This window comes from Dufourea novaeangliae, unplaced genomic scaffold (genome assembly GCF_001272555.1).
Source record: "Dufourea novaeangliae isolate 0120121106 unplaced genomic scaffold, ASM127255v1 scaffold434, whole genome shotgun sequence".
Taxonomy (NCBI): domain Eukaryota; kingdom Metazoa; phylum Arthropoda; class Insecta; order Hymenoptera; family Halictidae; genus Dufourea; species Dufourea novaeangliae.
In genome coordinates this window covers 25,528-48,927 of record NW_015374302.1, presented here as the reverse complement: position 1 = coordinate 48,927, position 23,400 = coordinate 25,528, and the positions used below count along the sequence as shown (strand labels likewise).

Below are 23,400 nucleotides of genomic sequence, written 5' to 3'. Positions count from 1 at the left end.
AAAACACATGAATGTTTAAAAATACATATAAATTGTTATGTTATATCAATGAAGAAACATAACAGTATCATGGTAATATAGTAATTGATATTAAATGATGTTATAGTCAACCAATAGTATTATCCTGACGTCTAGAATGGATCATCATTTTGTACAAAAATATTTCTGACAATAATGTTCTTTCTCTTTACATAAATTCGATTAACAGTGATTCAATCGAAATACATACAGTGAGTCACAGAAGTATTCGTACCCTCGCAATTCTTGAATTCGAATGATTAATATTTTTTAACAATACACATTTTGAAACGTTTATCAATAAGGATACATTGTGCAATACCTAAGCTTTCGAATGATATATCAGTAATTGAAAATAGTAATACACGTAAATGAAAACTTAAGTAAACCATCAAAAATTTAATCTTATAAAAGTATTCTAATTCGAACAATTTAAGGGGCCACAGGAACTTTACAAATATGTACAAATATTTTGAATCCATAGGGATACAACTGGTACTAGCACGATTAATTTTGTTAGCTTTATTTATATTACTATGAATTTATACATATATAGGTACTACATTACTAGGAGTTTTCATTTATATTACTATGAATTGTTATTTTTTAATAAACGCCGTATCATTCGAAAGCTTAGTTATTGCATTACATATCCCCATTGATAAACATTTCGGAATACACAGTGGGTGTAAAAAGTATTCGTACACCCTTTAAAACGGAACAACTCTTTTAAAATTGGTCCAAATGACTTGAGTTTGTTTGTGAAGTTAGAGACATTAATTTACTAAATGACGTGAAAAAAAATTTGAAAAAGTTGCAATTGGTCCGAATCGCGAAGAAAATATTAAAGGTCGTTTTTTACAACTTTTTAATCAGAGGCTACAATGAAAATTTAATAAATACATATCGAAGATTTATGTTAGTTATATACATGTTGAAAATTTCATCAAAATCGGTTAACGTTGCTACGAGATACAAACGATTAAAAATGTTGAAAATCGCAGTTTTTCCCGAGTTTCCATCTACAACTGTAGTAAATCTAACAATTCTCACATCTTTTGATGTCTGTCGCTCGTTTCTGTATTAACCGATTTCAATGAAAGTTTCAGTATGTACATAACTAACATAAATCTTCGATATGTATTTATTAAATTTTCATTATAGCCTCAGATTAAGAAGTTGTAAAACACGACCTTTAATATTTTCTTCGCGATTCGGACCAATTGCAACTTTTTCAAATTTTTTTTCACGTCATTTAGTAAATTAATGTCTCTAACTTCACAAAAAAACTCAAGTCATTTGGACCAATTTTAAAATAGTTGTTCCGTTTTAAAGGGTGTACGAATACTTTTTACACTCACTGTATATTGTCAAGAATTATTAGTCATTTGAATTCAAGAATTGCGAGGGTACGAATACTTCTGTGACACACTGTACGTGTGTGAATTACATTCTTCATCTGAGACGTCTATTCAATAAACTTGAATGGATTTTTAGGAAAAGTAGGCTATGATCTTCCTTAGTTTCAGTTTGAAGTTGTACCAATCGGTTTATGATTTCATGCTATTCATGACTTTCGCGTTCACAAATGTTAAACACAATCGGAATACATATAGTGAATAGCTCCGTTCATTCGCACCAACCAAATATAGTGGTTGAGGTCGAACGTCGAAATCTCCAGAATGGAATTCCAACCAAGATGACGCAATGGAATGTCTGATAGAAGCGCGGGGACTCACTAGTATCGTGTTTTCAGGTTAAAAAATGCGCGACGATGAAAAAGAAATACCGGAAATTACGCATAACTCGAGCTGGTAGTTAATTCTATCATTTTTGCTAAAATTATTCATAAGAAAATAAATTTTTGCAATGAATGGCTTTTAAAATATTACCAATGAAGAACATAACGTTTCACGAACTGCAATTTGTTAAACATCGGTCTACATACACCTATTTAATTTCTATTATTAATCAACTGCAAAATGAATCAGGAGATCAACCACTTACAATACAACTAAACGTTCAATCATACATAGAAATAGTGAAATTATCTTCAACAATTTTTATTAGTACAAACTTACTAGTAATAGATACAGGGAATTACAAAGTGGGCCTGAGTCTTTATAGGTTTACAGTTCTCATCGAAAGGAGTAAACAAATAATGAAAATAGGTCTTAAAATCAATCGTTTCGGTGTAAAATGTATTGCTGTGTTTACGATTATTCGGCAACGTGAGTTTCATCTCTAATGAGACACATAAGTGTAATGATAATGATAATTAATATAGACGAACATTACGACAACGTATAGAAAAAGTATGTCATATAATAGAACACGAGAGCGGAATATTTGAAAATCTAGGTATGTACCTCAATCAATGATCTACAGATGTGAATATTGTATTTAAATAGACAGAAGATGCATTGGACATTTCTTATGAATATGAGTACAAACTTTTGTATTTTACATTGTAAGGATTGATCTTAGGACTTGCAGTGACAAATCTTTCACGCGCGTTTGAAGTAACAATTAAGTGAAATTTTTAATTCAATTCATATTTAAACATGTATGATTCATATTATTCATGTATAATGTGTCCTTATTACCATATTCTATCGTTCTTTCAAGATAAATTTATCTTAATTCTAAAGTAAAATTCGCAGTTTGATAAGTAATTTGGTTAAATAAATGTGACCACCCTCCAGGAATAGATTCGACTCACCGTATGGTAATTAAGCATTTTTTATTCTTCTCGTTGTGTACTATTAGATTGTTGCGCATAAAATGATGTACTATTATAAAGTTTCTTTACGAATTCAGCTTACATAACGGAATTAAATTGACAGAGGATATCATTCAAGTGTAACAGACCAATTTTTGTGTCGTAGTGCAGGGGTAGTGTTTTGAAAAATATTTGACATATACTTTTTTGTAGCTGATAAAATTCACATCTAGAGGATAAAAACGGTTCTCAAAGACGTGGGTAAAAAACACATTTTCTAATGTCTGATAACTTATTCGACTTAGGGAAGACATTTATTAAGAAAAATGACGTACTTTTTAATAATAAAAATAACTGCTTAAATGGTTTTTCAAAATACTAAAAAATAAAAAATAATTCTTTAAACATATTGGTATTTCGAAAAACTATTTAGGCAGTCATTTTTATTATTAAGAAACACAAAATCCTTGTTGAAAAACAGCATTTCTACGTGAAATACTTTGCAAGATATTTAGAAAAATGTATTTCTCAGCCTCGGTTTTGAGCGCTGTTTTCACCTCCTATATGTGAATGTCAGCAGCTACAAAAAAAAATACGTGTGAAATACTTTTCACAATACTATACCAAGTGGCATTAAAATCGACATTTTACACTTGAGTGATGTCCCTTGTGATTGACCCTTCATTAATTATTTTTGTGTTTAACATAACTGATTTTGTTGTTATGTTAAATAACACCCTGAAATGAGTAGAGTACAAAGTGTAATTTTAGAATAAACAAAAGAGTCATGTTAATAATTTTCATTCATAAAAGTAACGTCAAATTCACCTATCACTAAATCCCTAATTTCATATGAAATGACCTAATATGATCGTCTAAAGTCCCAGATTCTTTAATTTTCTAATAACCTGTATAATGCTTACTAATACACGAACCTCGTCGAAATGAATACGAACTAAGTTCCACCGTAGTAAATCGCTCGGCTCGCGAACACGCGTATCCAAACCTGGAGCGAGCCGTTCTACGTATCACATACCACGTGTCCGTGAGCCTCGAATCCAGCCTCTCCATAGTCTCCTCTAGCGGGGACCTGAACTCTTCATTCACACACCCTCGGACCCATTTATCCGTCTCGTTCCTCAGGAAAGCGTGTCAAGAGCTTCCTTCAATCACCTGGCCGTGAACGGGGCATACTGCTCGATCCCATCGTCGGGCAACTTAATTAACCAGACACTACGCGTCCATCGCGAGAAGCTGACCCGTAGCGGTTGACGTCCGAGGAAATCTGAAAAATTCGCATCTCAACGGTGAAAATAGTGTCTGAGGAAAGTGTTAACGCGACGAGACTGAGGAGGAAGATGATGGCCTCGAAGAGAAAGAGAGTGAGCAAGAAAGAGGGAGAGAGAGAAAGAAAACCGTCCACGGTGACGGTCAGCGAGCGCGAGCTGAACCCTGACCCTTCATCCGTTGTCGTCCATACTCGTTCCCGGTCTCTCGGGGCCCTTTCTTTCTCCCTCCCACGTGGCCTGACGACTCCGTGGGGCCCCATAGCGTGGGCGAAACTCACGCGCGGGGGAGTAAGAGGTAAGGTACGAGGTGGGCCGGTGAGGAGAGGAGAATAAGAAGACGAGGAAGGGGCGGAGGGGGTGACGAGTTGGGCCCGCGGGCGTCCCGGGACCGTGAGAACACCACCTATAATATTATTTAGTCTGCCTCTCGGTGTTCGCCTCCTCTTCTTCTATCCCTCTTTCTTTCTCCTCTTCTTTCCGCGCGCTTTCTCCGTCACTCCGTCTATGGACCCGCTGTCTTGCTTTCTTTTCCAGCAGCTTTCGTCCCCTCTTCTTCTTCGCCTTCTTCTTCTTCTTCTTCTTCTTCTTTTCTACGCTTCCAATTCTCCACGCCGGTCATCTGGCTCGCTTCTCCCCGTGGTACAGCGCGTGCAGGGAACGTGTCCGTCTTTCTTTCTCGTTGCGTCGCGTCGTGCCGAAGAGGCAGCTAACTATAGGCGCTATACACGGTTTACTCGCGCGCATTAATTGCCGTCGTAAATTGTTGCGGCTTTGCAGCCGAGTCGTAACGCGACGGCGGCACGTAGGGCGCGGTGCCGCGGATATCCTGGCCTGGGATGGACGTGGACCCCGCGAAGGGCGGAAACGGATCATCTAGTTGGGGTTGAGAGCGTCGGAGGACCCTGGAGAGTTCCGTCTTGTGACGGGGGTTGCAATGGACCGGGTGTTTTATGGTGGTGATCACGGTAATTATTTTGCATCAGGGGATAGTCAGGACATACGTAACGTGGGACGAATGTAACAAGTGTTATAAATTGAATGCCAATCGGGCAACAATCGTCTCCTTCTATTTTTATATATCAATTCTAGCTACACTTCACCTCAGTTGTCGCCAGCACGCAGCAGTAAACGGTTTTCCTAATACGACTATCCACTTGATATAATGTACCAAAAATCATTAGTATTATCTCATTCAATTATGTACTTGTTTGTTTAAATTTCGTGAAGTCCTTTGAAATTTTTTATGTAGTATTATGTTCATATTCATGTTTATATCTCTCTGTAGAGTAAGCAGAAATATCATTTAAAAGCATCTTGTCTATTAATTGTTTTCTTTCATATGAGGTACGGTGTTATAATCGTTCTTAAGGGTAGTCATTTTAAAAAAAGTGTTATTTCAAAACACTGGTGTAACATATTCCAAATTTTTAGGTTTGATTATATTGTCCAATAATTGTGGTTTGTCATAGTGTACGAATTTTAAAAAAATTGTGCAGAATTTTAATGTTACTGACTCGGAAAGACAAATGTTTACGTTTGTCTCTGGTTTCCCCTATGAATTTATTAGGCTTTCTAGATGAAATGAACAAATGTCGCGTTGCTTCTGCACGTCCATCAGATCATCCGATATCTATTTTAAACATTTTTTTTAGCTTTTCTATGATTTTAAATGTCGCGAAACTGTCGTATAATGTGAGTTTAATTTGTTTGCAATATCTCGCACACATTGGCATGTATCAGATTCTGTTACAGTCTTCGAGTGATTCTGTTCAATAAATATTTTTGGTCGACCACATGGAGAATTTTGAAAATTTGTATCTTGTAATCGAAATTTAGATTTTAATAATAAAAGAACCAGTTATGTTTGATGCTGATCCATTATCCCCATTCTTTCACGATCCATCTTATATCATATTTATAGTAAAACGATTGATGAAGTAGTTATAGCATCTTTTTCAGCAAATTTCAAACTTTAATTTGAACTTAAACCAGTGCCATTTCGCTATACTTTTTTTATTTTTAAATTGCAAAAGACATAACGAATATACGCATTTCATCGCTTTATATGCAACAACCTAATAAAACTAAAGACTCGAGATGGTAAACGATGTCAGTGCCAAAAAGAACAATAATTTTTTTAGTGGAACATGATGTAAATTCCATGCTGAATACGGTGGTAGAGAGACACTACAGACGTTGTTAGTGCTAGAATAATTTATTTTAGCTTTCATCGCAGCATTTACGATTTTAGCGGGTTATCGCAAGGTAGAGCTAAAATCGTAAATGCTTCGCCGTGGTAGAAAAAGATGAAAGTGCTATACATTTTTATATGTTATACTTGCATTTCTTTACCATATATTTTGCCTATAAATAGGTAATAATCGAATACGCTGAAAGTCTATAGCGTTCGAGTGATAAATAATGTAAGCACTAAAATTAACGGGCACTTTCTTTTTGTTTATGTTGAACATTATTATGTTGAACATCTTCACATCTGGCACTTGCCTTTCAAGTCCTTAATTCCAGTTGCTATGGGCAATTTTCCAGAAATGGATATGAAGTAGAATTTCGATTTAGATGGGACACTAACATGCCATATATTGATATATTCACACATGTCTATTTAATATTTACCAGAAGCATTGGTTTTCGAAGCGAAGACCACTTTTAGTCTGAAAAATAGAGAGAGAAAAAATAGAATTTTATTGTCACAAACAATTTCGTATATCTTATTCATAACATTTTAAAAATATGAAGCTTGTGGAATATTAGGTCATTGTAGACACAAGTTTTTTTAAAGGAAAAACTATTTCAGTCTAACAAAATATTGTAAATGAAAGCATTGTTACTTTATGTCGTTTAAGAAATGGAAAAAGGTAGTACACAATATAAGGTATTAGGTAGATTATTTTATATTATTTTCTTTTAATCATAAGAGAATTTGTATATGAAGACTCCATTGAAGGCTTGCTAAAACGGTAAAGATTGTTCGTAGAAACCTAAGAAGAATTAAAATGGCTGTTCGGAATTGAACATAATGACGTTTGATGTGTAATATTTTAATCACGTATACCATACTGAAAAAAAGAGGAGCAAAGGTACATGTATGGTGAAGAAGCATAATCAAGACACATCTATAAGGAAAAAGAAGTAAAGAAAATACATATGTATATATGAAGAGCACGAAGGATGCTTCTCATCATTATTTATCAATTCAGATTTTATTTATGATCAACGTGTTCGATAAGTGTATGCAAAAGTTGTCACACGCAGTGCCAATATCGAAATGACTTAGGAGCAGTTTAGGGACTCAATACAATGTTAATTTATTAATAAAGTGTTTTTTTAATTTTCTCAATGTACAATAGCTTTAAGACTAACGTTACTCCACATTAGAGTAATAAGAATTACGTGAATAACAGGAGTAAAACATAAAAAAATATCACATGTAGATCGTTTTTAGTATAATAGAATATACACTCGGGGCCAATTTGCATTATCCTAAACGATTTTCAGATGAGATGTTCAATAGCTAATCATTTAGTGATTTCTTCTATTACATATTCTTATTCTTGATTTTTTTTATTTATTCTTTATAGTCTCATCAACCTCTATGAGCAGGATTAATTATGGTATTTGATAAAGTTTTCCTTGATTCAGAAAAGCTAGTAACTGTAGTATTTTTTTCTTATTGTTCAAATTGTCCTTTCAACACAGGAAACTAAATAAAAACATATGAAACCTTGTAATCGATTACTAGCTACTATCTCATGCATGAGGGAGTCTTAGTGTCTGTTGCTGATGATTCCAAACACGGTTCTGTCTTGCAACCTCTTGTGTCCGATGATTTACTAATTGTAAGAACCTTATATTCACACAACTTTCATCTTCATCTTTCCAGGTTTATCTATATCAATATCATCTTATTGAAACCTTAAAAATCGACGTCAGCGATACAAGGAAACTTAGCACATCGCAGCTTACTCAAACCCCATTAACGGTACCAAGGTATCGAATGATTTATGACGAGATAAACAATTTCCCCGTCGCCGTCGGTTCTACTCTTGCTTTTCTATCCTATTCCTCACACGTTTCCATCATCGTGACAGTGTATTCTTAAATTTCGACTGTAAACGCGCGAATAGCACGGAAAGGGACAGGCAAACGTCGTATTTACATTGTTTATTGCCAGGCGGACGTATCGTGTTGGTGACACACGCCATGCTTGAATTTGCTGTTCATTACTTTCACGGCTTACAGAATGTTACGTAAGTACCTCGTAATTCTTAATTCGCGACGTTTTAATGATAGCCGCGAACACAGAAGCACGGAGATTTACCGATACGTCGCTAGATAGAAACCAATTTAACCTTCGGGCTCTAACCGGCCGTGTAATTGAATGAAACTCCTTACAAGGTTTGCGAAAATCGTTTTTTTTTTCAGCTACGAATGATGCGCGCAGGCGGAGTCTTCACCGGCGAGGGCGATGTCTTGCGCGGACGTTTAAGTTACTCTATCGGGCGTCAAATCGTCGTCCGAGTTCTTAATTGTTTTAATTCTATTTTTTTTTTAAATTTAGTTAATCGATCTACGAGCGTCTCATTAGTTCAAAGAATGCAAATTCACCATAATATAAAAAAAAAATCAACCGAGAAAACAACAAATATTTTTTTAAATCCTAACTCCGAAACTTTGAATGTTCTTTTTCCTTATTTTTTCTTACAACAATTACAAATTTATGTTGCTAATAAGATAAAATTTGGTTAAATAGTGTTATAAATAACTCAAAGTTGATATTATAGTGTGTTTGGTTATTTCACTATTTTGCTGCTTCTATAATATTAAACTTCGTAAACATTAAAATCAATTTTCTCAGTTCAAAAATTAGTGGAGATAGAACAGTTACGAACTAGAGCGACTAATGTGTAACGTAAATGTGTACAGTGTCTAATGTGACGCAGGGGAAATATGTGACTTACTGTTAATTAACCCTCTGTTGTCACAATGGGTCAAATCGACCCTGAATGTGATCTTGAAGTAAAATATCTTTGAAAAATGATTGAAAATGATACTATTGGCGCCATGTTATAGTAATTTCAAGTTCCTCAAAAACTTTTTTTTCCAAATTTTGTTCTCTTCAATAATTTTCTTAAACGTGATGTAACTTTCAATGCTAATTTTTAACCATGAAAATATAATCTACAATGTCAAATTTCATTTAAGAATTTATTGCGACTTAATGTAATAAGTAGTTTTTAAACAATAACTGATTGAATATTGGGTCAAATTGGCCCAGTGTGACAGTTACGATTGAAAAATGAGATATGGCAACAGATGGTTAAATTAATAATAATGCAGCCAAGTCATTAAATAGTTTATAAATTTAAATGGACGTAACTGACTTATCTACTGGTAATAAATGTAATTTTTGACTTAGATTGTTAGTTTAAAATTCAGGCTTATGTATGAAATTTCGAATTAAAATTTGTTTATTCATCTATACTAATTATTACAGTAATAAAAATATCGTTAAATAGGTTAGATATTTAGAACATACCTACATGAATCACTTTTCTATTCCTTTGTTCTATATTTTTTTGCATAGAGTGTAGAAATTTTATTTGTATTATTATAATTTCCTAAAGTCATAATTCTTTGGTAGACAGTAACTGAGTCCACTTCATAATTCTTTGGTAGACAGTAACTGAGATAAAAATAATGGTTTGTGGAATAATTTTCTTATTTACGCAAATTAAAATAATTTTTAGTTTAATAAACGTATACTTCTTATGGAAAACTTAATTATTGTAAATAACAAGCAGTGAAAATTCGATTCTTACCTGGACTGTATAGGATTTACACTAAATCTTCGATGAGTGTTCGTTGGCTTTTCGACACTGACAAGGAGAGGTCTACATGTGTAACGCTGAATTTTTAACGAGGTCTAGCACAGTGATAGATTAGTTTATGAAATATTTAATGTTCACTCCTGAGGAGCTTTCGAACACTCATTGAGTATTTACTATTGTTGCAGAAAAAAATTTCTGTTACGTACAATGTAGTTTCGTTTATAATTTGCAAATTTTCATTAACGCATAATTCATTTTATGATTAGGTACTTAAATAATTTCCAGATGACAGTGTATCAGAAAACAGTACTCAGATTCGCCATACTGTTTAGCAATACCTGTACTCGCTACACAGTACTTCATCTAAATGTACATATATTATATACATTCATATATCGATGTTTAATTGAATGAAAGAATATAAATACTCGGCACATTATTGCACCTAATAATTGATAACAAATAATAATGAAGCAGGAAGATCCGTTGGTTACTTCGGTACAACAACTAGACTGGAAGAAATAAGTGTATGTAATGAAAAGTCGGATATAGGTAAGCAATGTAATCCCTGAATTAATTAAACAATGTGGAATTAATACATGATCAGAAATAAATGTCTATGTACATATGCAAGTTACAATAGTATAGTTTAACAGAAACTTTTCGTCAGAAACATTGACTTACTTATCAAGGTACGGAGACATCTTTACAATTTCTCTATTATAGGCAGTATAGGATAATGCCATTGAAATAATTAAAGTCTACTTACGTAATACTTGCTACCTTTTATTTTCAGCTTCCCATTTTGGGTTTCAATCCATTAAAGACACCAACCTAAACCATAGATGTAAAAGGAACACTTCACATGAGCCGAACATATTGCCGAAAATTATTTACTCACTCTGCAAACAACAATCATCGTGAACCAACATCTTGTCTTCGTAGCTTACAATAACAAACACTGCAAATTATGTGAAAAGATATGTCAAAAAACATAAAGCTGTAGCCAAAGCTATCTTTTAAACGCATAGGTACATGTATATGTTCCATGCGCTTAGCATCAGCAACATCAACGTCGACTATATAGGGTGTCCCACTTAAGACCAAACACCTAAATATCTTCTTTACTTTTAATGATACGAGAAATGTTTCAAACACGGTTTGAATAGCTTCAGACGGAGAGTATCGCACATAGGATATTTTCTGTTATAATCATTGTTTTCGAAGTTCACATTGCCGGTATTTTTTTGCCAGACAGCATGCACTTTTTCTATTGTATCATGTGTCACGTGTTTGGATGCATTCAACTATGTCTAACTTATAACCTTGAAGTTAACTTAACCATAAAAAAATAATGAAGCACCGAAATGGACAATGAAATAAAAAAAACGTTTACCAACAGCAATCCACCTCCCCGGAAGACATAAAGAATCGAATAATTACAGCTTGTATGGCCATCGCGTCAGTAGAGATTGAAACAGCAACACAATCCGTGATTTCTCCTTTTATACAGTGTATCGCCACCGATGGTCATCACTTTCAGCATTTGTAACACAGAAACAAAGTTCACAATACCATTCTAACATTATTTCACAATATAGAATTTACTAAATTAAAAGTCAACATATATAACACCAAAAGCACTATTATACATTTCACTAATTGTAAAATAAGGGACTTACAATCCGTTATTTCGACGGGTTTGGTACTGTTCCAGTGTTCAGTGATTAAACCGTACCCCAGCCTATCCGCGTCCCTGAATACCGTATCGAGAAAAAAGTCAAGGAAAGGAGTATCCACCTGAAAATTCTCGATAGCGATCCATAAAAGCGTCGGATGCATCAGCTTCATAATTCCCAACGGCAGAAGAATTAAATCATAACGCTCGGAGGGGGTAAGCAGGGGGTTGTCCCTGACGATCCGGTGAACCGCTGGGGCCCCGCACGCGTGCAGCCACGCCACGCAGTCATGCGTGTGCACGCGAGATTACGAACGACGCCGTTTACGCTGAAACGGCGAGCAATTGCGGGCCAGCTGTGGGGCTCTCTCTCCAGAATCCGGGGCCCGTTCCGCGCGGACGGTCCCAACTCGCCTCGGATACCTGCCACCAGGTGTCTCCACGAGCAGTGCCCAGCAGCGAGAGGCAGGAGCAGTCGTCGGGGCGCCTCCGCACCGTCAGCATCGTCGCACGCGTCTCTTCTCTTTTGCTGTTCTATCATTCGTCCACCCTGTCGCGAGCATCCCCCAAGCGATACAGCTCGCGATCGAACCGCGGAACCGACGAGCATGCGGCCCCCTACATCCAACCTGGACCTATCGATCGGTTAGTGAACGTAATCGGACTAACGCATCGATAACAACAAAGTGACACGCACCCGGAGCGACCGAAACCCACAGACCACCCTCGCCAATGGTGCCGACAACAAGTCGGCAGTTCCTGAGCCTGATCCAGGACACTACCAGCGACGGGGGAGGATGCAACAGCAACACGAGGACCAGGACCAGGAGCGGGGAATCGTAATGGTCCCGTCGTCCTCCTCGACGTCCACGTCTACCAGCACGGAACTACGTGACGTCGCCAGTGTCGCCGATGCCACCCTGCCGAGTTTTACGCTGCAGAGTGTTGCCCTTGGTCTTCAAGGTGCTCTGCTCGCCGCCCTTCAGAGGGCTGCTTTACTACCACCCGGACACGCAGCCGCCGCCGCTTTAAATCTTCAGGCGTTAGAGACGTATTTAACCCTTCATCGTCTTCACGCAAGCAGCACCGCGCCTGGTGTCAATCAAACCGCGGGATTGGCCGGGAATCAGAGGTGTGCAACGATAAGCACAGACCTGGAAACTAATCCGTTGACGTCCCCGTCGAAGAACGATCAGCTAGCGGCGGAGAGGCTGTTGAAGGAGGAGGATGAAGAGGGTCGGTTGGATTTTGGCGAGGATCCAGAAGAGAACTTGGCCTTGCTCGAGGAACAGGAAGTCTTGTTGCGTGACACATCGGTGGCGACGACATCCGCGAATCATGAGACTCTATTGCGACGGATAACGGAGGGAACTCGTGCAAACACCGTGTCCGCGAGTACCGTGACCCAATCGACGTCCCTGTCGCAGATCGCCAGTTCGTCGTTCACGTTCCCGGCTACGTCGTCGGCCTGCTCCTCGTCCTCCTCTTCGTCGTTGTCGTCGTCCTCATCGGTACAAGCCACGGCCACTACGGTCGAATCGAGTATACCACGGACCTGCAGGGCGTCCAGGCCGAAGAAGCAGTTTATCTGTAAGTTCTGCAGTCGGCAGTTCACCAAAAGCTACAATCTGCTGATACACGAGAGAACGCACACCGACGAGAGACCGTACTCTTGCGACATTTGTGGAAAGGCTTTCCGACGGCAGGATCACCTGAGGGATCATAGGTAAGCGAACGTGTTTAGTTGTTCCGTTGAATGGTTCGTAGGACATCGTTTCTTTTACGATTTAAGTTAACGTTTTCTCTAATTATTTTAATTAAGAAACAGTGATGAACGTCGTGTTGCTATGAGACGAAATCGACTTGTATTTCGTTTGACATTTATTGGAGATTCATTATCGTGTTGCAGCATTTATTATTGTATTAAATTATGGTTGGTGGTTAATTTGTTTTCCAAGGTGACTGTAGGTTGTTTTTCTTAATGAATTAATGTAACATGTGTGTAGGTTTGAGATACTGTTTGTGTGAAATTATTATTAAATGTTAGTTGCCTTGAAAGTACGCGAGAGTAATGAATGACATTGATGATCTGTATGGGAATATATAGTTAATATGTTTTTCTTTGCTGTAGTTTGAAAAAATTGCTGGAACTGTTTTGCTTGGTTATTTATACCGACTTCTTGACAGACTGTAACCTTGCGACACCCTTCAGAAAAGAATTTCCGTTGCATGTTATAGACGGTTATACAATTCCATCTGTTGTTGACAAAATACACTTGAGAATATTGTGTCTGGATTCTAAGAAAAAAGTGAATTTAATGCTTTTACGAACGACATTATGGAGTTGATGACGTTTTTTAAATCTTACATTAACCGCTGATTTTGGGAATATTTCCTTAAATTTTTGCTAATCTCCATTTGCATAATAGCTTATAAAATCAGAGGAATCGGTCTAGAGCTGTTCAGATATATTTTACACCTTTTAAATTTTCTAACGCGTGAATACAATGATTAACATTTACTCATGGAACAATAGCGAATTTTTTTCACGAGTCCAGAGTTCAATCGGTTATGTAAATTGTATAATCATCGCACGTGCGAGCATTAATTGAACCGAAATTACGTCTATTCAGAAATTCTCCGTTGAAAAAGTTGCTAAAAATCGGTTCCGCGGGAATGCCTGCGCGGATTGAAACGCGGAAGATAAAGCACAATATTACGTATGCTTATTGGCTCAGCAAAACGGGCACTGGAAAAGCGGTTGGACCAATCAGAGTGGCTCGTAGAGCGCTTTCTTCTACGGCGGCGGGTTAAATTGATTGCAATCTTCCCGGCATCTAAATACGACAAAATAATACACGCGTCTTTGCCCGTCGTATAATTATGACGGCGTCTGGTATCACGGCAGTGTATTAATTACGCTGATCAATCCGTGATAATTTATCAAGCTTTTCGTATCTTGATCATCAATCATGACGACATCAATCGATACGTCTGCAATTCCCATTAATTGGTCTTAGGCATTGCGAGTGGAGATGCTTGTAGTCTCGTCGGCGTTATTCTCCTCGCATAAACACGTTTGTAGTACAAGCTTTTTTGTGTTTGGCTTGTTAAAGTGATCGCGTTCTTAACTGAATTATATGTACAAGTGTCTCTTTGGTTTTTGCGTTCATTAGAGGGGTACTTAAGTAGTCGCTAACCTCTTATGTTCGCGCGCGAGTTCACAACTTGGACCGTTTCGCAACTTTATTTCTTAAAATAAAGACTGTAATGGAGTAAATTAGAATAGGATGTTAGTTAAATATGTTAAAGATGGTGATAACAAAATCAATCAATAAATTATAAATATTCTTTTCTAAGGATTTTCGTAGTAGATGGGATCAATAGATCAAGCTTAAATTTTCGAATGAATCATATGGCTAGTTATGTGTTAATATTTCAATTGTTATTGGTTCTAATATTTTCTTGGTAATTGTTTCATTATTCCTTGATCATTTTGACAGATTTGTGTTTAATACTTTTATGTTATGAATTTTCGGAAGTCTTTCTTTTTCAAATATATACTTGTAAAAAGAAAATATCCATGTCAATATTAAGTTAGTTAACTCTGATTTCTCCTTTTCTTAAGCTCGTATGGAATAGAATAAATTCTGATGTACTAATGTTTATGTTGTTAGTGCTTTGTTGTTAGATGTATGTAGTTGCATCAGTTATCTTAATATTGTAAAGTGTATTTTATATATTTTAATGTCTTGAATGTTTGACAAATTATTGCGTTATTGCATGTACATGTTTAATATTTAGATATATTTGTAATATTTTTGACATGGTCATTTTTTCTACATTTTTGTTCAATTACATGAATGTCTTCAACATTGATTTACACGTATTAAATCATTAAACTTCTGAGTACTATAAAACACGAAATTGTTGTATGGTGAAATAATATTAATGGTGTAATTCGCTATACGCACAACTTTCATACTTTAAATTATATGAGTAGCCAAAAACAATTCCTTTAGCAATATACATATTAAAATCTACTAATTTATAACAATTACATAATCAAAGTATTTAATTTGATACATCTATTAACTCTCGACATTGTTCGAATCTTTTTAACTTCAAACAAGTTCTCAGTTGCGTCATATCTACTGTTATATGTATAACAGTATAAATTATTTTTATATGACTAGTTTCTAGACATTACAATCAAACTATACACATTTAAATTCAGACTTGACCCTAATTTAATTCACAGAACCATTGTATTCGTTTGATGGGAAACGAATAGTCATTTGGACATGTCAAGGCAATTGTTTTTCTTGTTATAATTATAATAATGTAATTTCTTCAGTTATCTTTATAGTATAATTGAAACGAATCATAGTGAATAAAATTTCCATAAATCTGTGCAGTTATTTAAGAAATTATGGCTACAAATATAAATGATAATGGGTCATAAATGTGCTTCTCTTCGGAAACCTGCACAAGGCTTAATATTTCTCAATAACACCCACAGAACAGATCCATACAACGTGGAACCGGGTCATTTATGACTCACGGCGAAATTCCAAATTAACGTTGCAATCTGTGCTTTAATGTAGGCCTAAAGTCTGGATCTCTAGTGATTCACGTTCGTCATCCGAGGGTTAATTAATAGAACCTTAACAAATCAATTAGTCACATCTTTAAACTGATCAACAAGATCCGACTTAAAATATTTAATAATTCACTCATGATCAACCCCCCAAAAGAAACTTTCATAACTTTAAAGCTATCCCCTAATCATCTTTTATCCGTTCAGAAACAGAGAACGGCACCAGTGACGATTCATTTTTGCCTTTCCAGGTACATTCACAGCAAGGAAAAGCCGTTCAAATGCGCCGAGTGCGGCAAAGGCTTCTGCCAGAGCAGGACCCTGGCGGTCCACAAGATCCTGCACATGGAGGAATCGCCGCACAAGTGTCCCGTCTGCGCCCGAAGCTTCAATCAGAGGAGCAACCTGAAGACTCATCTCCTGACCCACACGGACATCAAGCCGTACCACTGCGCCTCCTGCGGCAAGGTCTTCCGTAGGAACTGCGACCTGAGGAGGCACTCGTTGACTCATAATTTGGGCGTATCGACGTCACCGCCGCCGCCGGGGATCCCTGTACCTGGCTCCAGCACCGTTGTGCTTCAGGAGACATCCTAGTGGCCCCCTCCGAAACGGCCGCATTCTTCTAGCAAATTTCCTTTGGCTTGCACGTTCCGCGGCGAATTGGATCCTCTTCGAAGATATCTTGGAACAGCAATTGCTGGAATTGCAAAAGGTCTTCGTGTCTCTGTCAGTGAAGGAAAATCGTGCGTCGCGACTTGGTCCTTTCTCGACTCGATTTGGACAATGAACTGTTTCGAAGTGGTGCCAATCGAGGATTTGTTAACACTGGAAAATGGAATTTTTGTTGCCATGCAGTCGGAACACAAGAGACTGATCGATGTTTCTAGGCGATTTTTGGTTGAATTGTTCCGCGAGATTTAGAAACCGTTTATTGGCCTCCCGGGATGTTGATAGAGGCTGGTGACACTGTTGGACTTACCACGATGATGCACTCTGGCCCCTCTGATTCTTAGTGTATCTACCTGCGTACGTATCTATAACTGTTAATATTAGATTATAATTATTATTTGTATGTCATGATGATATTATTCTTGGATCAACGTTCGTTAGATCCGTAATTATATTAGGGACGACCTTTTATATGTGTAGGTATCCGGAGTAGTATATATAAAGAGGACCGTTTTTCACGTTTACACTGTGTACCTACGTGGCGCGTTGTGTTTCATTTTTGTACGTGTAAAATAAACTTTTATTATATTATTTTTTAAACTGTTGTTTTACCTGATGTCTTGACTACCCAGACACTTTCTGTTGTAAATGGATATTTATTGAAGCAAAGTTATGGTAACTTATTGTTAAGATCCTACCTCGTGTTTTGTAGATCCAGTCGTGAAAGAAATAATTGTGGTATAGTTACAAGAACATTTCAGAATGTATGTGACTTTACAAGTTGTTTGTCTTGTGTTAATGATTTTAGAATAATTGACTGATCGGGATAAAAACAGGATGTTCAATTCTATAAACAACAGTTGAGTTGCAAATGTAATGGTACAAATAACGTTCTCTTTCTATTTGATGGAAAAGGATTTGAATAGAAGTGGTAGAGTATTTTTAAATTTTTCAATCATTTTTCAATAATTAGAAAAAAACTGCTAATTAATATGAAGATATTGATAAGGAAGGTCAAACGTATGTGTCGATAAAACTTCCAGTTTTAGAAACATTTTAGAAGTACCATGCTTATGCATTAGACAAACTTAGACTGGTAAACTAAAACTATTATTGGTAAGATTACTGCAACCGTTCCCTCCATTATAAATCAAATTAAAAACTTCCCTCTTATCTTTGCTACGAAGCATAAATACTATTTGACTTTCTTTACAATAAACAAATATCTTCTCAATGACCCAATGGAATAAAAATTTACAAAGTACTCAAAGATCTAAAATGCTATATAGTTAACATAACAAAACATTCACATAATTTCACTATAATACTTGAATTTTCTATATCACTTTGAAATACATTCAACGACCCAAATCGGCAAACTCAATTTTCAGTTACATCATTCTAGAACAACGTGGTCTAAAAAAAATGTTAAATGCATCATTGCATTTATCAGTTCCAATCATTATCAGAGAAATTAGTTATCAGCGAAGATCGCGGGCTAGGTCACAAACGATCTACAAAATCTGTGGGACCGGGCCTGTGGGCCTTGGAGGTCTCCGTGGACTAATTAACGCTGAACATCTCTGTTTCGTCATTCCAATCGATACTCTTCACGAGCGTCCCGTGGAACGGGCGTGACAGCGAGGGGAGGGCACCAACGGAGTAGAAAGAAGAGGAGGGAGATACAACAGGCAGCAAGGTACGACGACGACGACGACGACGACGACGACGACGACGACGACGACGACGACGACGACGACGACGGAGAAGAAGAAGAAGAAGAAGAAGAAGAAGAACAAGAAGACGAAACGCGTGTATCGTGTTACAAAGAACGAGGCCGCCAGGTGCGCGGGACATGACACCACGATACGTCTAGGGTTACGTTTCTTTTTCGATGGTGGACGCTTGCGAAGGCACGAAGTGGGGCCCCGAAGACGCTATTTTGGGCCCACGGACGGGCCCGAAGACGGGACCCAGCCCCGCGTCGATAAGGAGAATCTCGCACGACCGGTCGACTTCCACCTCTTTCTCGTAGGTCTAGGAGCTGGATCCGAACTTGGAAACTGACGGAATTCCGATCCGGATCAGAAACAAAAAAGAAAAAGAATAAACGGTGTCCCAGGCTTGTAAAGCAAATTTACATAATTTCGTGACAGCCACGGGTTGAACTGCTGCTCCTACACAGGGGGGAAATTAAATTTGCATGGTTCTGGTAAGTTTTGTGGCTGGTTGCGACTGTATTTACAGTCTACTTACTGTCTACTTACAATTTAGTGGCTTTCTTTTGGGTGTTTGAAGTAGGGATTGAGTGAAACTGTTCAAGTTTTCAATTAGTCATGAAATAATAGTAACTTATTGACTGTTATTTAAATATTTTGTTTCCAAAAAGGAAACAGTTATAAAATGTAGTGTGTTTACTGAAACTTTTATTTTCGCATAAATAAAGAACTCTTGTTTTCGTAGAAGTTGGAAAAAGTTTTAGTTAAACAGAAACATTTATTCTGGTTTGAAAAACTTAAAGTTGTGGTATGAAAATTTTTCGTTGAATACATAAATGAATAAAAATATCTAGTCTTAGAATGTTTTCGTTTTTATTTACCGTTGTAATTATTTACCCTTTTACTGTTAGTAAAGTAAAATAATTGAATGAAAATCGCAATTTTCTTTCTTTTCTATACTTATCCTATTCACAAATGCTTAAACAATGTTAATTAAAAGAATAATTCTAGCTTTTATATTTTGCCTTCAAATATCTACTGAACAATACATGATCATTCATAACTTTTATTAATGGAATATAACAGGGGTCGGCAAACCCAAGTCCAGCTGCCATCTCATTTTGTACGGCCCGCGAGCTAAGAAAAAATTTCAAAGTACGCGGTATAACGGGTGCTTAGCTATAACGCTCTTAGTCGCTAAAATATTTACTGAGTGCTTAGCTATAACGCTCTTAGTCGCTAAAATATTTACTATTTGGCCCTTTACAAAAAAGGTTTACCGATCCCTGAAATATAAAGTAACTGTTATAACTGAATTTTTATAACAAAGTTAACTTATTAAAGTAAAACAGAAAAGAAATAATTGAAATGTTAAAAGTTCAGTAAATAACTTTTATAAATAAAAGTTAACAGTTTCATTCGATCGCTGATTTGAAGTGTGAAATGTAGACTTTCATGGGTTCACTTATGAGAACTGTTTTACTCTGTGGAGGATTCTGCCCGATTTGAATTAAAATACAAAGATTGGTAAATTTCATTAAATTATTTGACAATATTGTATGTTGGATAATTGTGAATGTTACAAATGCATAATATCACGCATAATACAAGTAAAATAAAGTTAACTTATTAAACTTTACAAAACTCTCTTCTATATTGAGTTTTAAGTAATCGAGTGTGCTATAAATACAAAAATCCGCTGTCTCGCCATTAATATTGGGTTGAGAAAATAGGTAATGTCTTTTTTTCAATGTGCAGTACTCATACATCTAGCTCCGAAACTGTCCTGACTTTCTATAAATGACTTAAAACTATGATACAGTCTACCATATTTCTAGCATATTTCAGTAATAATTTATTTCATAACATCATCATCGATTAATAGTGATATTAATCAATTGGATTGGAGTGACCAACATAAAACTCTATAAATTATATATGAAACTACATAAATATTTTTAATAGAAGTAATTAAATTATATCTCTTCAAGGACAATTAGGTACATGATAGGTCGAAAACAATCGTTATCATATTATACACTACCACTTGAAAGTATTTAATCACTTATTTGATAAGAGAAGAAATATAACAAACGAACTATGAATTTCTGGGTAGTTGAAAATGCATATCAATTTAAAAAGGCATGCAATTCAATTAAAAAGCATTAAACACATTCAGCTTAAACGCTCTGATAACAAATATAAAATATTCTTTTAACTGAAAATATGTAGACGAAGAAAACACGCAAACTGCATCAGTGTAAACACTTATACAGATAATTCAATGAAATTGAAAATTCTGTCTGATTCGACTATAAAAAATAAGGTTCTGCGAATATTAAATATTACGAAAGTAATTCTGAGAACTTGATAATTTTATCCAGCCAGTAAACTGATTAGTAAAAGAACAGAAATATAATTTTTAGACAGATATTTTAATTTTTCGTGTATAGTTCTCGTAGACCCCTACAATGGAGATAAATTTTCTATATTATTAACTACTCTTATTTATTACCCTACAAGATTACCCAATTATCAAATTATTAGACAATAGATGTTCATTTCAATTTAGAAATTTCCAAATTCAATTAGAAAATCATAATCATATAGAACTTACGTTCTAAGGATTCTAGTAGGTTAAAGGTAATATCACAAATTCATTAATTTTCATATAAAATGTCAATTTCATTGTGTTTTAGATAGCTTACAAGATGTATTACATATAAAAATCCCAGTAGACTGTGGATTTTATGCGTTTATTGAAGATGTAAGGAATTAAATCCAATAAACTAGAAATTTCAATAAAACACAATATAGACTTCATATGCATATTTATACAATAATATCAATCATTAATCTAGTAAGTTCATTTAAAGATATTTTTGTGTCTCATAAGTATATTTACACCGTATGAAAACACGAGAATTCTCATATGTCTCAAGCTTTACTACAAGGGATCTGATAAGTCTCGTGCTCTTTCTGCAATGTAATACTTCTGCACTAAATTGCTTCAGAAGACAACAAATTCGTCAAAAACAGGCGCAGTCTATTTATAACAATATTATATACTGTTCATAATACTATTTCCGTTATTACGGCACAAAGCATACATTCACTACAAAATCTATTCCAAAACTCATGTCTTATATGAAGGGTAAGGAAAGGGTATTAAGAGAATACATGGAATGCTTTTTGCTTCATTCTGGTTTCTGTAAAATGGACTATAGGAATAATAATGATCATAATTATCTTAAAAAATTAATGGAAAAAACAAGGAATGTCATAAAACGAATTTTTAACATTTCAGTCCACCACTGTTAACCAGTGCACCAAGCTTTCAACGTTGTCTTACATGGACATTTCTACCTTGTGACCCTTTGTGATTCGACAGTTCTGTAATTTCAGTCAGCACCAACGAAATTTGTTATATCCCGTAAAACCACTAACACTGAACATTCCCTGTTGTTCCCCGTTAATCTTAAAACAATACTGGGTGCATCATTTGCCAGTCATCAGGTAGTTTTTAACCAGACGTAGCGTTCTTTTCCAAAAAAACAATGCTCAAAACAAATGCGATATTAACAATATTGATCGCCAGATCGGGCTAATCGATTATAAAATGTCCACAGAGTTAGAACTCTCCATCTACTTGTAAACCACTGATTCCTTAAACAGAATAGTCATCTCGACCAGCTTCCACATTCACGAGGGATCCAGGGCAATCCACGTAACTCCATGAAATCGCTTAAGGGGTCATGCTCAGTCAGAAATTTTCAAAAAATCAACTTTAACATTCTACATTTTCTTTAAGTACAACATCTCGAGAATATTCTGTGCAAGTTTCCAGGTAATCCAATTAAAAATAACAGAGTTACAGGCGTTAAAAAATGAACATTATATACAAGTGTAAGCTTGACTTGAAACTATAAACGCGTTTTTCTCGAAACTACATTTTTCAAATCGGTGATCAATATTTCTCGAAAACTGCTGTGTCGATTTACATAAAGCCTTTTGCGCCTTATTTCAAATCAGAGAAACTTGTCCTTGAACGAACGATTCTTTTGTTCGTTCCATACTTTTCTTTTAATTGACCAAAAACAAGTGATTTTTTAGGTGAAAATCGCACTTTTTCAGGAAAACGTCCGCTATTTTGTTCCTAATCAATGTTTCGAAAAACCCCACGTTCAAGGACAAGATTGGTTCTTCCATTACATAAATCTTACTGAATTTTTAGTTTCAGATGAACCATTACGAAGTTACAGTAATCACGGTAGACCACTTTTTGTGAAGAGACATCCGGGAGATTACTCACCATGTATTTACTAATAAATATTATTAAATAAAAAAATTACCTTATAATCCATAAACTGCAATCTTTGAAACACAAACACATTTTTTGAAAAAGGTGTTAAAGTTTTCGAGAAAAAAATTCCCAAAGAACACTCTTTTTTCGGCCTCCTGACTGAGCATGACCCCTTAAACAATGGAAAACCCGAGCGAAGAATCCCCGGGGCCAGTTGCGGAAAGCGTGGCGTCAGGTAGACACGCATTAAATCGCGTATTAAGTCTGTCATTTCCCCATTTAAAAGCGACGAGGTAAACCGGTAGGATTCGAAAGAAGGGGAAGGGCCAGGTAGAAGGCGAAAAAGAGAAGGAACGGGCCTGGAACGGGCCTGGAACGGGCCGGAGCGTTCCCTCGAGCATGGTGGAAGAGACGGAGGTAAGGATGAGAGTTAAAGGGGACATAGAAGGACCACACGCACGCGCCGCCCACAGATACGCTATCACTTGGCTACAACCGACGTGATCTGCATGCGCATGTCCTCTCTTCGTCACGAAGCCGAGAAAAAAAAA

The 23,400-nt window shown here is 36.2% G+C and overlaps 1 protein-coding gene across 1 annotated transcript; it reads left to right on the top strand.

The window, feature by feature from the left end:
* Window positions 1–7,799: 7,799 nt before the first annotated feature.
* Window positions 7,800–16,753, top strand: LOC107192792 (protein sister of odd and bowel-like). Its single transcript, XM_015582129.1, has 4 exons — window positions 7,800–7,886; window positions 7,931–8,037; window positions 12,260–13,282; window positions 16,408–16,753. The coding sequence occupies exons 1-4, from the start codon at window positions 7,800–7,802 to the stop codon at window positions 16,751–16,753; spliced, it is 1,563 nt and encodes a 520-aa protein (XP_015437615.1).
* Window positions 16,754–23,400: the final 6,647 nt, after the last annotated feature.

Excerpts from the sequence above, each read along its gene's own strand:
- LOC107192792 (XM_015582129.1), top strand. The coding sequence starts at position 7,800 with ATGCATGAGGGAGTCTTAGTGTCTGTTGCTGATGATTCCAAACACGGT. Across the intron at positions 8,038-12,259 it reads ACCCCATTAACGGTACCAAG|CGACCGAAACCCACAGACCA; the intron begins GTATCGAATGAT and ends ACGCACCCGGAG. Across the intron at positions 13,283-16,407 it reads GATCACCTGAGGGATCATAG|GTACATTCACAGCAAGGAAA; the intron begins GTAAGCGAACGT and ends TTGCCTTTCCAG.